Genomic DNA, 14,425 nt, shown 5'->3' with positions numbered 1-14,425 from the left:
ATCGACTTTATTGACGCAAATTATCGAGATTAACCTGGGTGTGATTTCCAAAAATATCAGGATCTTGGTGAAAACAAAGATGCCAATCATGTTTACAATCCCCCTGGTAAATATACTAAACATGGTAAACATAATGAATGTAGGAGTAAAAATATGATAATCTTTACAATGTAGCATCATTTAATTCTTCAAATTATATTTCAGACAGAAAAAAAGGCTTTTATTTATTTTTTAATCACCAGTCACTTTGATTCCTGCAGTGTCAGAGTCAGTGGACATGAAGCATGAAACACACACACACACACACACACACTGAAACAACATGAACATTCTGAATGAGGCCAAGTTATATTAGCAATGATAGATAATAAATAATAAAAATGATTCTGTGTGCGATCAACCCGTTAATAAACAGCATCACAATTTTTCCAGTGATCTGAAAATTCCCTATCTTTTCTGCATTTAAAGACTGTCATAATATTGAATCAGTATAACAAACCTATAGAACCAACACATTCTTGCAGACAATGCTGCTAAAACAACTAAAGCTATGACTCCTTTGTTTATCAAAATATAAAACGATTTGCAATTTTGACATTTTAAGAAATGGCTTGTAACAATAGAATAGTCATTAATATTGGCATAATGCATGTGAAAAAAATGGCTTAATAGGAATTAGTAGAATGTTTTATGCTGAATCCATGTCCAATTAGCCTTGACTGAATATTTATTTTATATTATATTTCACATATTTTTGCACACACTGCAAAAATATATAGCAATCACTGATGTTTTTTTCTGATACCAGATATCTTGAAGAAACACTGGAGAAAGACACAGTCAGGCTCAGTAAGACCTGTTATATAACTGGAATAAATAATGTGCTCTGCATCACATTTATGCATAATGTCAGGTACAAAATGAGCATATGTCATCAAGAAAGGCAGAAGCTAACATCAGTATTGAAAAGAGATGACAGAGTTCACTTTATAGACATGGTATGATCGGTTCCAAAATACTCTGGTGAAGTAATTTTTGTAGGGAGAATAGTTCAACTTTATCTCCTGGCAGAATCTTCCGTACTTGGAGAAGGAATACATCACTCCTCTGTCATACACAACCTGCAAGAAAAAGGAGGAAATAATGCTCTCTAATAAAAAGAAGAGCAAAGAAAACACACTCACAAAGGTGAGATTTCACTCTACCTTTGTAAAACACATTTAATGTCTCCACAATAATCTGCTCTGGAGGTACGGGTGATTTAGTTTTGTCATGTTTTGTTCAACTTTTTTTGCCAAAATGTAAACCTTTTGGTATTGTTGTAAAATTATATATCTTCTATTTTTCTTGGCTGCTTTATCCCTTTTGGGGCCACGGGGCAGGTGCCAGCATATGCACAAAGGGAGGGTATACTCCTGAAAGAGTCACCAGCCCATCACACACAGGCTCCTGGCCTAAAAATCATGAAAAGCATTCTAGATAGACCTCCAAAGAGCAGAATCTCAAAGATATAGAAGATTTTTGGACGGAAGAATAGACAAAAATCCCTCAATCGGTTTTGACATTTGTTGCTAGTGCCAAGCTACATGTATGACACTGACCACACCCTGCCCAATCATTGCATGCTGTGGCCAAGGATGAGGGCAGGGGGTCGGGGAGACAGGACAATATATGATGCCTAGCTAAATGTGGAAAAACTACAAGTGGTAAAGACGCTTGTTCTGGAATCCAGAAACGGCTAAATGTGCATGTGTCTGCAAATTAAATAATTGAAAATAAAAGGGGAGATGGGAGTGTGCTACTTTGACTTGAAGGGGTTCAACTCACATGTCCATTGGCAACATCAAGCAGGTCTTTGATCCTACAGCCTTTATTAATGCGAAGTTCATTACAAATGGCTTCCTCTATGATCACATAGTTCGTCTTCTGAGAGGTCAGAATCTTATAAATCTCTTCTGCAGATTTCATCCCATATACCTGATATGTCTACAGAATGAGAGAAATAGTTTATTCATGATGAAAAAGTGTTCAAGTTATGCAGCTTTTGATTTTTCCTTCTAAAATAAACCCAGGATTTTTTTCATCTTACATCCTCTGCCCTCTTTAGTAAGTTGATATCAGAGTAAAGGGGTAAACTGGTCATAGCTGAACCTGAAACCAGTTTCACTGCTCCCAAAAGTAAAGGACTGCCAGCAAACACAGCAGAGGCCGGCGCCTGTGATCTAAAGGACAAGCAGTTAGATAAAACAGCACCAACTTCATCGAGAGCTATGACTGATTTGATGATCTACCTGATCCAGCTTATTAGTTCTACCATATCGGAGTCGTAGAAATCCTGCAGCTCAGACAGTTCTGCTAAGACACGGGGGCAGTACTGCAAGGAAAGAGGTGTTTACATGCACCTAAACATTTGATTCAGTTTCAAAGTTTTAAAATACAATACACTAAATCGTACCTCTCTCCACAAACTAAACCCAATGATTGTGGGTACTGCTGTGCTCAGAATCAATGACTGTAGAATAATTAAAAAAAAACATAAATTAGAGAGATTTAGACTTAGAGAGATTAAAATCAGATCACATTTTACCAACAATTTAGAGAGAAGCTACGTAATGCCAAAGGACTCATATACCGGTACTACTTCTTGCAAATCTACAGCATGTTTATGTTAAATTTAGATACAAAAGGGTCACTTACTAATACTACCGGATGAATAGATTTCAGTTTTAGCCACTTAAAGACGGTCATCCAAAGATCAGGAGAACACACCCCAAATGCAGTGAACATGCAGACATATGGAGTCCACAAATATTTCATCCTAGAGGAAAAACGCAACAAAAAAATAATAAATTTAGCAATATTTTATGTTACTAATTCAAATTATATAAAAAATGTGTTTGTCTAGGTACCCATCAAACAGCAGAGCTAGGCCCCCAAAAAGCAATGTGTGGAAAACATGATAGATGACCTCTGGGTGCTCTCCTATTCTCCCATCTTCAAGTTTGAGGTCCAACTTCATTGTTTGACCGCTACATTGAAATATAAAATAATACGTTTTTAGGAATCGACTGCAAAGACTTTGATAATCACTGAAAAATATCAACCTGCCTGAGTCTTCTGTGAATAGTCTGCAGGGTGGAAAGAAGGCAAACAGTCAACACCAGGAAGTAGAAAGGAAGGACAGAGGCCTGTGTCAGCCGTAGAAATAAGTCTTGCTTGGGGGTTTGGAAACTCTCTTGGCACAGAAGGAAGTTTGTAACAAAATCGCTGAAATAGAAGAAAAGAGAACAATAATTGGGGGAAAAACATTCAATTAAGTTTAAAAAAGGTACAGATGTGTCTAATGACTGCATGCAAAGATTAAAACAAAAGATAACATACCATGAACATTTAATTTTACAGTATTTTATGGAACCAAAGGAACTCACGTTGTTGTGTTGAGCTTGAATTTTACTTCAAGGAACTTCAATATGAAGTCACTTTCATGTACAGGAAGAAGCTTCTAAATATTAAAAAAAAATTATATTTTAAATTAATGCATCATCAGTTCATGGTGTCTGTGTTTATGTTTTTATGTGTGTTTAGTTTTACACACACACACACACACACACACACACACATATATATATTCATTTTACATTTTATGCCATGTTGTGATGTTTCTAACAAAACTACACATATGAAGAAAAAATATTTGCCCCTACTGCTGTGGTGTTACCTTCATTAAATAATTAAAGGTGATACTTGTCGAAAAGACCAGGTGTATATGTAGGGATAGTTTCAGTACTCGAGCAACAAGAGGTCCTTTCTTCATATTTTGCTGCAAAAGAAAAACTGTACTTCAACTTAATCCAAGATAAGTGAGTAGAGATTAGATGAAGAAAATAGGGATTTTGTATCACAACATTGCTTAACTGAATTGATTAAATTAAAATGGAAACTTTAAAAAGCAAAATTCAAATAATTCTGTTAATCTAAAGAAGGGCAAAGGCTACCTGGAAATGCCTCGCAAGCACAGATCCAATCAGGATACTAAGAAGAGGCGAGCTGAGCAGAACAGGATTCTGAAACTGCAGCAAGTAAGCCAGGAACAAGGAACTGAGGTAAACTTTATGAATATCAGCTACCTGATCACCAGACAGAAGACAAAAGAGAAAAAAGAGCCACTTAAAAAAAGACAGTAGTTATATTAAACTTAAATCAACTGCAGCTTATGTCATTTAACAGAAGCTCATTGGTAAAATCACAGTTCAATATTCTTGGAAATATGCTTTTTAAAAAGTTGATTTAAAAACATAGTAGAATTAGATGATACATTATATATTATTGGCTCGATTATATTACCTTACGGGAAGGTACCAAGTCAAAAGAGTCAAGAAAAAAAAGACAGAGGGCTTGGATGAAGAGCACATAGTGGCTGTGTTCCCACACCAGGAGGAACGAGACGCTTGTGGCACTCATGGTAAGATAGCAAAACATCTACAGGGTAAGAAGAATAACAGCATATCACTGTACTCATATCAGTCTTATAATCAATAAAAAGTAAAATAAGAGACACACCTCAGTGGCAGAGCTGATGTTACTCAGGAATCCAGTCAAAGCAGCAACCTGGCAGGAGAAGTAGGGCAGAGCCCAGTTGTCCCGCAAAGGAACAGCGTGGTCCACTTTGGTTGTGTCAGTTCTGAGGATGACATTGGAGTCAGAAGGTAGACAACTTCATGTCAAACAGGAAGGAAAACCAAGACCTTAGGTAATGTGTATATATAGCTAATTTTGTAAAACAATACACAAAATGTGCAGACATCCAGTTTAAAAATATAACTGTGTGGAAAGTGAAAACCAAAGACTAGACTAGACTATAAACTAAAGAAGAGCGATTGATATTAAATGTGTTTTTAAGGAATTTGGCAGATGAAAATTGGAAAGATGAACTTGAAATTTTTATTTATAAAGGAAAGGTGACATTAAATTCTCAAAAGAAAGTTAATTTGCCAGTTGAACTGAAAAGTATTCACATACTTCAGTAACAGGGTGGTGTGCTCTCACCTGTTGATCACATACCAGGACACAGCCAATATGCCGGCAACCCATGTGCCACTCATCACCCAGCTGCACACAAACAAGGCAGTGACACAGACTGCCTGGAGCCCAAAAACAGTTCCAACATAAAAATAAATTGGCTCAATGAAATCCTAGATAGTAAACAGAAAAATCAGGTTAGTTTCGACCTGAATGCTCAAAGAATTTCCACACTTTCTACTCGCAGCATGCAACAGGTGAGTATCTGCATCAAACATCTATCACATATCCATATAATATAATGAACTGGTGAATGAACTGTGATTTTCTTAACAATCAAACAATCTTAATACAATGCATCAGACCATGTTCTAACCAACTAATCAAATTAATCAGACGTTCCACCAAACTAGTACAGAAAACTACATAGTATATTTAAATTGTGATGTGGTCTGTAATGGCTAAAGTACTTATTGTACTTGCTTTAAAATACCGATCTGTAAAAATACTTACATGACTGCTCGTAATTCTGTAAATGAAACTTGTAGCGAGTTCTGGATACAAAAATAAAAGCTGCACTATGTTGACAGTCTGGCCTGAAATAGTCTTGTTGTCTAGTGTTAGCTCATATAACCCTGGGAAGAAAAAACTATTTAAGAAAAACAGAAATTGACTTTGTTCCAAATTTCAACTATTTACTGAAACATCAAACGACATGCCTCTTTTAAAAGATGGTGCTGTCAGCATATGTTTGTAGTAATAATAATAAAGCCCACTGCCTTCCTGGAAAGTAATTTCACGCTCCAGTTCCTGCAAAACATGCATCAGAAGTGAATTTTTCAACTACGGGATGGAAAACTATTTTAGTAGACTGAGAAAAATCACACACCTGTTTTGTTGAAAACCAGAACTTCCGTTCATGATATGTAGAAAGGTACACAGCATAAAGCATCCCACATGCAACTGCTGCTACACATCCAAAGAATAACTTAACCACCTGCTGCAAAAGAAAAGCTGGGGAGCAGAAATGAAACAGAAACAAAACACAAATCATAAAAAAAAATCCAACCTCAGATAACCATACATGCTTTCTGTATCTTAATGTACATTAATGTAACAGTAACCACTGATTACATACACACTGCCATGTCCAACAGACCTGTAGTGACATAAATATAGATTTTACTAATCCAGTTAAATCTATATTTATGTTATTGTGTGGCACAAAATGTTAGAAAATGTATAGAAATTAAAGCTACTCCAAAAATATAGTGTATACAGGAAGTAACCTCACATGTGGGCTGCTTTTTTGACGCTTCTGGAGAAGATTCCTCTTTGATGGGCTCTTTTTGAGCATCTTCTTCATCTTTATCTCCGGCATCATCATTCTGCTGCTTATCATCTGCTCCACCATTGGATAAAGTCTCTTCATCTTCTGTGGCTATCGGCCCAATTATGAATTATTTATATGCATCAAGTGTAAAACCATAGAGAGAAAAGTATGTATCTCAGCAGTTTGACAAGACCAACAGAACATTCCGATCAGCACGTGATTCAGGTATATGGACTATTTCTATTGATAATGTAAATAAACTTGCCATATATGTATGCACAGGAAGCTAACACCAAGGTTAACAGAACTTAAGTTTTAAAAAAAATAACTTACGTGTATAAAGCAACTTAGATTCGCCTTGAGTATTACCTTCTTCCCTTTCTTTTTCGAGACTTTTCCAGCATCTTAATTCGGTCATGACGATAGAAAATTATTTCTTGACTTTATTGTGTTGAGACAGCCGCATGCTAGCTTAAAGCAATTATCTAACTCAGGAGCACTACTTTCAACAACGGCATTTATAGTATTATTTGATTAGTTGGAAACGTGCTCCCCTTTCCAACTAAGGATTATATAAACATCAAAGCAGCGGCATGTAAGACTTTATAGAGTGGAGAACTGTATTCAGAACCGCTGTTGGGCTGGGCGGACCGGAAGTTTGGGGGTTTCCAGTAAGCAACGAAGAAGAACGACCAAATTTCGCGGCAACTATTTGAAAATACAGAATTTTTACTGAGGGATTAGAATAGATTCCCCAAGTGACGACCATTCAGCCCCAGTGGTAGCACATCCAATTAAGCAGCTGATGTCACCGATTAAGATTTAATGTCTTCTGATCAAGTAAAACAAGTGATTTTTTTACACATCAATTCGTGCAGGGAAATAAAGTGCAAAAAAGTGAAAATACCTCAAACGTGAATCAATCAATCTTTATTTATATAGCGTCTTTGACAATTAAAATTGTTTCAAGGCGCTTTCCAGAATCCCAGGGCCTAACCCCGGCAAGCAACAGTGGCAAGGAAAAACTCCCCTTTAACAGGAAGAAACCTTAAGCAGGACCAGGCCCATGTAGAGGGACCCTCCTGCTGATTGACAGCTAGGTAGAGAGAGAGGAGAAGGGGGAAGGACAGAGAGAGGAGAGGAGGCATAGATCGTAGAGAATAAATACAGAAATACATTATATTAAGTGAAGTAAGCTGCCAGTAGAGTAAAGTTGAGTGGGTCAGCGGGGTCGGAGGTCAGTATGCAGCTCTAAAGATGGCGATACCTGATGATGAATGGGGAGGGGGTGGGGGGGCAGAAAAACTACACAACAAACAACACCACAAGTCTACTTGATGAGGAGGAGAGGAGAGGAGAGGAGAGGAGAGGAAAGAAAAGAAGAGAAGAGAAGAGAAGAGAAGAGAAGAGAAGAGAAGAGAAGAGAAGAGAAGAGAAGACCATTTCCCATTGGGGTGACAGAAGCCTGTCAGGTGATCATGTTTCTGGACCCCCGCAGCCTCGGCCTATAGCAGCATAACTAAGATGTTAACCTAATGATTAGACGACCCCCTAAGAATGATAATTTGTCTGTCTATGATAGTAACTGGGACTACGGAATTAGTGACAATAAGCTTTTTCAAATAGGTAGGTTTTAAGCCCAATTTTAAAAGTAGAGATGGAGTCAGCCTCCCGTACCTGGACAGGGAGCTGGTTCCATAGCAGGGGGGGCTGGTAGCTAAATGCTCGGCCCCCTATTCTACCCCTAGAGACTGTGGGGGCCACAAGTAGACCAGCATTCTGAGAGCGGAGTGGTCTATTGGGCCGATTAAGGTATCACTAGCTCCTCCAGGTAGGATGGAGCTAGGCCTCTGAGGACCTTGTAGGTCAAAAGAAGGGTTTTAAAAATTATTCTAAATTTAACGGGCAGCCAATAAGGAGATGCCAGTACAGGAGTAATGTGATCTCTTTTGTCAATACCTGTCAGAACTCCAGCTGCAGCATTTTGGATCACCTGGAGGCTTCCGAAAGAAGAGTTTGGACACCCTGATAATAAAGAATTACAATAGTCCAGCATGGAAGTAACAACTGCATGGACTAACTTTTCAGCATCATGCCGCGTCAGTAGTTTCCTGATCTTTGTGATGTTTCTCAGATGAAAAAAGGCACTTCTAGAGACTGTTTTAATGTGTAAGTAGAACGACAGATTTTGGTCCAAAGTTACTCCAAGATTCCTCACAGAGAGACTAGATGATAATGAGATACCATCTAGAGTGATCATGTGATCTAATCTATCCCTGAGAGGTTCAGGACCAAACACCATGACCTCTGTTTTTCCTGAGTTAAGGAGGAGGAAATTTGAAGACATCCAAGACTTTATGTCTTTAAGACAGGTCTGAAGCTTCACTAACTTCTCTGTCTCCTCTGGTTTCATGGATAAATAAAGCTGAGTGTCATCAGCATAACAATGAAAATGTATCCCATGCTGCTGAATAATGTTCCCTAAGGGAAGCATGTACAAGGTTAAGAGGATTGGTCCAAGTACAGAACCTTGAGGAACCCCATGGCTAACCCTACTGTATGAAGAGGGAACCCCATGGACATGAGCAAACTGGTATCTATCAGATAAATATGATCTAAACCAGTCTAGTGCTGTCCCTTTAATCCCAATCACATGTTCCAGTCTCTGTAACAGGATGCTGTGATAGACTGTATCAAAAGCAGCACTGAGGTCCAGCAGAACCAGCATAGAGACCAGTCCATGATCTGAAGCTATAAGAAGATCATTAGTAACTTTAAGAAGTGCTGTTTCTGTGCTGTGATGAGCTCTAAAGCCTGACTGAAACATCTCAAACAGGCTGTTCCTCTGCAGGTGCTCCAGTAACTGAGTCACCACCACCTTCTCAAGAACTTTAGAGATAAAAGGAAGGTTGGATATTGGCCTATAATTTGCTAATACGTCAGGATCCAGTGATGTTTTTTTAAGCAACGGCTTAATCACTGCCACCTTGTAGGACCAGGGTACATAACCTGTCACTAAAGAACCATTGATCTGGTCCAGGATAGAACTGCCTATCAATGGTAGAACATCCTTCAACAGGTGTGTTGGGATGGGATCTAAAAGACACGTGGTGGTCTTGGATTTATGAATTAGCGATGACGCCTCGGAAAAATATATAGGGCTGAAGGAGTTTAAGGGCTTCTTGGAGACCCTGGATGTTCTCTGTAGGTATTGCATTTCAAATATTTCTAACAAAATGGATTTGGTGAATTGAAAATTCACATGAAAAAAGCAAAATGCAGTTTTAAAGCAGCTATGGAATGTTCTTGTCTGTAGAATTCACACTGGCATGTGCGTGCCAAAGTTTCCTTGATCAAGATGATCTGAAGCCATCCATCCTTTCCAGATGGATAGCTTGGTAACAAATTGAAATATAAATCAGTAAATGGTCAGAGATGATTTGAAAAACTTTAATATATTTAATGTAACACGGTGAGAGTACAAAAATAGCAAAATGCAAATAGTCTGTTGTCTTCTGGATTAATAACTTACTAGAAAATATATCCATTCCTCTGTGATTCTTAGAGCTGTGATATGGGCTTCACCAGTCTCTGCCTTCGTTGACTTCATTTCTGTCACTGGTTTGTCATCTGAGTTGCCAGTGGAATCTTCAAATTAAAAGGAAAAAAGAAAGATGTAATCCTTTAGTTGTGGCTGAAGTTGATCAGTACCAATATTACAGCAGCAGGCAGCAGTAACACAAGGCAACATGATATAGTAGGTTGTTTTATGAACAAAGTTTGTTGGCCTTGGTCTTTGGAAGAGCAAAGTCTTTCATATTATGGGTCTTCAAATTAGCTTTTTCTACACGTCACCAGGTATGTTTAGTCCTTGACAATGTTTTAAACTGTAGGTCTCTTTGTACCAGCAGATGGGGAGCTGTTGGACTTTAGTTGATCTCTATCACTGGTTTCTTAGCTATCACAATATTAACAAGCTGATTTAAAAAACTGTAATATATTCAATTTAACACAGTGAAGGGACAAAAATCACACAAATAGTCTGTTGTCTCCTGGATTAATAACTTACTCGAAAATGTATCCATTCCTCCGTGAATCTTAGAGCTCTGTAATCATAAGCTTCACCAGTCTCTGTAATGTTTGACATCATTTCTCTCGCTGGTTGATCATCTGAGTTGTCAGTGGTATCTTCAAATTAAAAGGAAAAAAGAAAGATGTAATCCTTTGGTTGTGGCTGAAGTTGATCAGTACCAATATTACAGCAGCAGGCAGCAGTAACACAAGGCAACATGATATAGTAGGTTGTTTTATGAACAGTTTGTTGGCCTTGGTCTTTGGAAGAGCAAAGTCTTTCATATTTTTGGTCTTCAAATTAGCTTTTCTACACGTCACCAGGTATGTTTAGTCCTTGACAATGTTTTAAACTGTAGGTCTCTTTGTACCAGCAGATGGGGAGCTGTTGGACTTTAGTTGATCTCTGTCACTGGTTTCTAAGCTATCACAATGTTAACAAAACTTAAAAGATTATTAAAAAATTGTGTGTATTATGTGGCAGCTTCTTTCTATTGTTCTTTCAGAAAACTGCAGCTGTCATTTTGCAATTAAAAGCTCAAAAAGGAACTTTTTGACCCAAGGAAGAAAATGTGCTCATTCTTTCAGGAAAACCCCACAAAAGGCGTCCTACCTTCCAGATATTCCTCCTTGGTTCTTATAGCAGTGATAGCATGAGCTTCAGCAGTCTCTGCCTTGGTTGTCTTCATTCCTGTCACTGCTTCGTCATCTGAGTCATCAGTGGTGTCTTCAAATTTAAGGAAAAAAGAAAGATGTAATCCTTTGGTTGTGGCTGAAGTTGATCAGTACCAATATTACAGCAGCAGGCAGCAGGAACACAAGGCAACATGATATAGTAGGTTGTTTTATGAACAAAGTTTGTTGGCCTTGGTCTTTGGAAGAGCAAAGTCTTTCATATTATGGGTCTTCAAATTAGCTTTTTCTACACGTCACCAGGTATGTTTAGTCCTTGACAATGTTTTAAACTGTAGGTCTCTTTGTACCAGCAGATGGGGAGCTGTTGGACTTCAGTTGATCTCTGTCACTGGTTTCTTAGCTATCACAATGTTAACAAAACTTAAAAGATTATTAAAAAATTGTGTGTATTATGTGGCAGCTTCTTTCTATTGTTCTTTCAAAAAACTGCAGCTGTCATTTTGCAATTAGAAACTCAAAAAGGAACTTTTTGACCCAAGGAAGAAAATGTGCTCATTCTTTCAGGAAAACCACACAAAAGGCGTCCTACCTTCCAGATATTCCTCCTTGATTCTTATAGCAGTGATATCATGAGCTTCACCAGTCTCTGCCTTGGTTGTCTTCATTTCTGTCACTGCTTCGTCATCTGAGTTGTCAGTGGTTATCTTCAAATTTAAGGAAAAAAGAAAGATGTAATCCTTTGGTTGTGGCTGAAGTTGATCAGTACCAATATTACAGCAGCAGGCAGCAGTAAAACAAGGCAACATGATATAGTAGGTTGTTTTATGAACAAAGTTTGTTGGCCTTGGTCTTTGGAAAATGTTGAAAATGTTTTGATTAGAGTTTCTAAGCTCATCAATATTCATTTTTGCATTCCTTTTCTAGATCTATTTAATTTCAATGTGAGTGTGTGTTGAGGTGATGGGGGGGTTAATCTATGATAACCGTCACTCCAAAGTATCTCAAAGTGTGCAGATATAATCCTTTGGCTGTGGGTGATGTCAATCGTGAGCTACGCCAGCCTTTCACATGTTTTGGTTAATGTCTCGGCTGTCAATGACTGGGTGTTGTGACAAAAATTGGCAATTTTTATGCTCACCCGTTTTCATTGTTGCCCTCCTTTCTCTTCTGGGACTCATTGGCAGGTTTGCTGTTTTGGTCCGTCTCTGAGGTTTTGGATCATGTTTCTTTGAGACTTTACTCAATGGTTCATCATCTGAAAAATCTGCACAGATGAAAGGTTTAATAATATCTCCTTAATACAACAAAAAGCTTCAGATATGTGGACAATAAATCACCTTCAATCTTTCTTTTAACAGATTTTCTTTGACGCACAAACTTGCGCTTCTGGGTAAATTTGGGAATTATGTTGACAATCTCTACATCAGATTCATCAGAGGTTTCACTTGTAATAACTGGAAGATGAACAGAAAAAGACTTAGTCATTGTTTACAGAAAAACAGAACTAAAATGAACATTATACAATCTGCTGTCTTGTCACTTGTGCTGGTCGATGTGCTTGAAGACTTGATCTTTCTCACTGTTTTTTTTAGCGATGAAAGTGTTAACAAGAGATGTGAAATAAAGTGGAAAAATCTCAATATTTTAAGCGATGCTTACAACAATGTACTTTTTGGTTTGATGTTGCAGCTGAAGATCAAGATGTCTGTATTTATGTGTATTTATGTTTTCTTGAAAAATATGCAGCTGTCATTGTGAATTATAAACTCAAAACTCATTGATTGACCCCAGTAAGAGCACTGATAGCCCCTCAGTAATATCATGCTGCTGCAACTGCTCATGATCAGAAAAGAAAACCTCACAAAAGGCGTCCTACCTTCCAGATATTCCTCCTTGATTCTTATAGCAGTGATATCATGAGCTTCACCAGTCTCTGACTTGGTTGTCTTCATTCCTGTCACTGCTTCGTCATCTGAGTCGTCAGTGGTGTCTTCAAATTTAAGGAAAAAAGAAAGATGTAATCCTTTGGTTGTGGCTGAAGTTGATCAGTACCAATATTACAGCAGCAGGCAGCAGTAACACAAGGCAACATGATATAGTAGGTTGTTTTATGAACAAAGTTTGTTGGCCTTGGTCTTTGGAAGAGCAAAGTCTTTCATATGATTGGTCTTCAAATAGCTTTTCTACACACACAACCATGTTGTTAGTCCTGACAATTTTAAACTGTAGGTCTCTTTGTACCAGCAGATGGGGAGCTGTTGGACTTTAGTTGATCTCTGTCACTGGTTTCTTAGCTATCACAATGTTAACAAAACTTAAAAGATTATTAAAAAATTGTGTGTATTATGTGGCCGCTTCTTTCTATTGTTCTTTCAAAAAACTGCAGCTGTCATTTTGCCATTAGAAACTCAAAAAGGAACTTTTTGACCCAAGGAAGAAAATGTGCTCATTCTTTCAGGAAAACCACACAAAAGGCGTCCTACCTTCCAGATATTCCTCCTTGATTCTTATAGCAGTGAAATCATGAGCTTCACCAGTCTCTGCCTTGGTTGACTTCATTCCTGTCACTGCTTCGTCATCTGAGTTGTCAATGGTGTCTTCAAATTTAAGGAAAAAAGAAAGATGTAATCCTTTTGTTGGCTGAAGTTGATCAGTACCAATATTACAGCAGCAGGCAGCAGTAACACAAGGCAACATTATATAGTAGGTTGTTTTATGAACAAAGTTTGTTGGCCTTGGTCTTTGGAAGAGCAAAGTCTTTCATATGATTGGTCTTCAAATTAGCTTTTTCTACACGTCACCAGGTATGTTTAGTCCTTGACAATGTTTTAAACTGTAGGTCTCTGTTGTACCAGCAGATGGGGAGCTGTTGGACTTTAGTTGATCTCTGTCACTGGTTTCTTAGCTATCACAATGTTAACAAAACTTAAAAGATTATTAAAAAATTGTGTGTATTATGTGGCCGCTTCTTTCTATTGTTCTTTCAAAAAACTGCAGCTGTCATTTTGCAATTAGAAACTTAAAAAGGAACTTTTTGACCCAAGGAAAATGTGCTCATTCTTTCAGGAAAACCACACAAAAGGCGTCCTACCTTCCAGATATTCCTCCTTGATTCTTATAGCAGTGATATCATGAGCTTCACCAGTCTCTGCCTTGGTTGTCTTCATTTCTGTCACTGCTTCGTCATCTGAGTTGTCAGTGGTGTCTTCAAATTAAGGAAAAAAGAAAGATGTAATCCTTTGGTTGTGGCTGAAGTTGATCAGTACCAATATTACAGCAGCAGGCAGCAGTAACACAAGGCAACATGATATAGTAGGTTGTTTTATGAACAAAGTTTGTTGGCCTTGGTCTTTGGAAGAGCAAAGT

General features: G+C 37.9%; 1 protein-coding gene and 1 long non-coding RNA gene across 5 annotated transcripts; both read right to left on the bottom strand.

Annotated features, from left to right (window-relative positions):
* Positions 1–193: 193 nt before the first annotated feature.
* LOC130518371 (probable C-mannosyltransferase DPY19L4) lies at positions 194–7,028 on the bottom strand. Of its 4 annotated transcripts, none has more exons than XM_057020914.1 (20): positions 6,722–7,028; positions 6,314–6,460; positions 6,158–6,178; positions 5,909–6,033; positions 5,739–5,829; positions 5,533–5,654; positions 5,047–5,192; positions 4,561–4,681; positions 4,345–4,479; positions 3,996–4,127; positions 3,719–3,820; positions 3,429–3,502; positions 3,109–3,267; positions 2,910–3,029; positions 2,698–2,818; positions 2,456–2,512; positions 2,292–2,374; positions 2,090–2,222; positions 1,828–1,986; positions 194–1,121 (listed from the first exon to the last, which is right to left on the bottom strand). In XM_057020914.1, the coding sequence occupies exons 1-20, from the start codon at positions 6,768–6,770 to the stop codon at positions 957–959; spliced, it is 2,262 nt and encodes a 753-aa protein (XP_056876894.1). In that variant the 5' UTR covers positions 6,771–7,028; the 3' UTR covers positions 194–956. The 4 variants fall into 4 exon arrangements, with proteins under 4 accessions (XP_056876894.1, XP_056876892.1, XP_056876893.1 ...); XM_057020912.1 differs by having other exon boundaries at positions 6,686–7,027; XM_057020913.1 differs by lacking the exon at positions 6,158–6,178 and having other exon boundaries at positions 6,686–7,027.
* Positions 7,029–9,788: 2,760 nt separating this feature from the next.
* LOC130518372 (uncharacterized) lies at positions 9,789–10,544 on the bottom strand. Its single transcript, XR_008948010.1, has 2 exons — positions 10,422–10,544; positions 9,789–10,000 (listed from the first exon to the last, which is right to left on the bottom strand). It is a non-coding gene; the product is annotated as an uncharacterized LOC130518372 (long non-coding RNA).
* Between the last annotated feature and the right edge of the window lie 3,881 nt (positions 10,545–14,425).

This window comes from Takifugu flavidus, chromosome 21 (genome assembly GCF_003711565.1).
Source record: "Takifugu flavidus isolate HTHZ2018 chromosome 21, ASM371156v2, whole genome shotgun sequence".
In the NCBI taxonomy this organism is placed as follows: domain Eukaryota; kingdom Metazoa; phylum Chordata; class Actinopteri; order Tetraodontiformes; family Tetraodontidae; genus Takifugu; species Takifugu flavidus.
The sequence above is the reverse complement of the archived record's forward strand: the minus strand, read 5'-3'. Positions and strand labels throughout refer to the sequence as shown.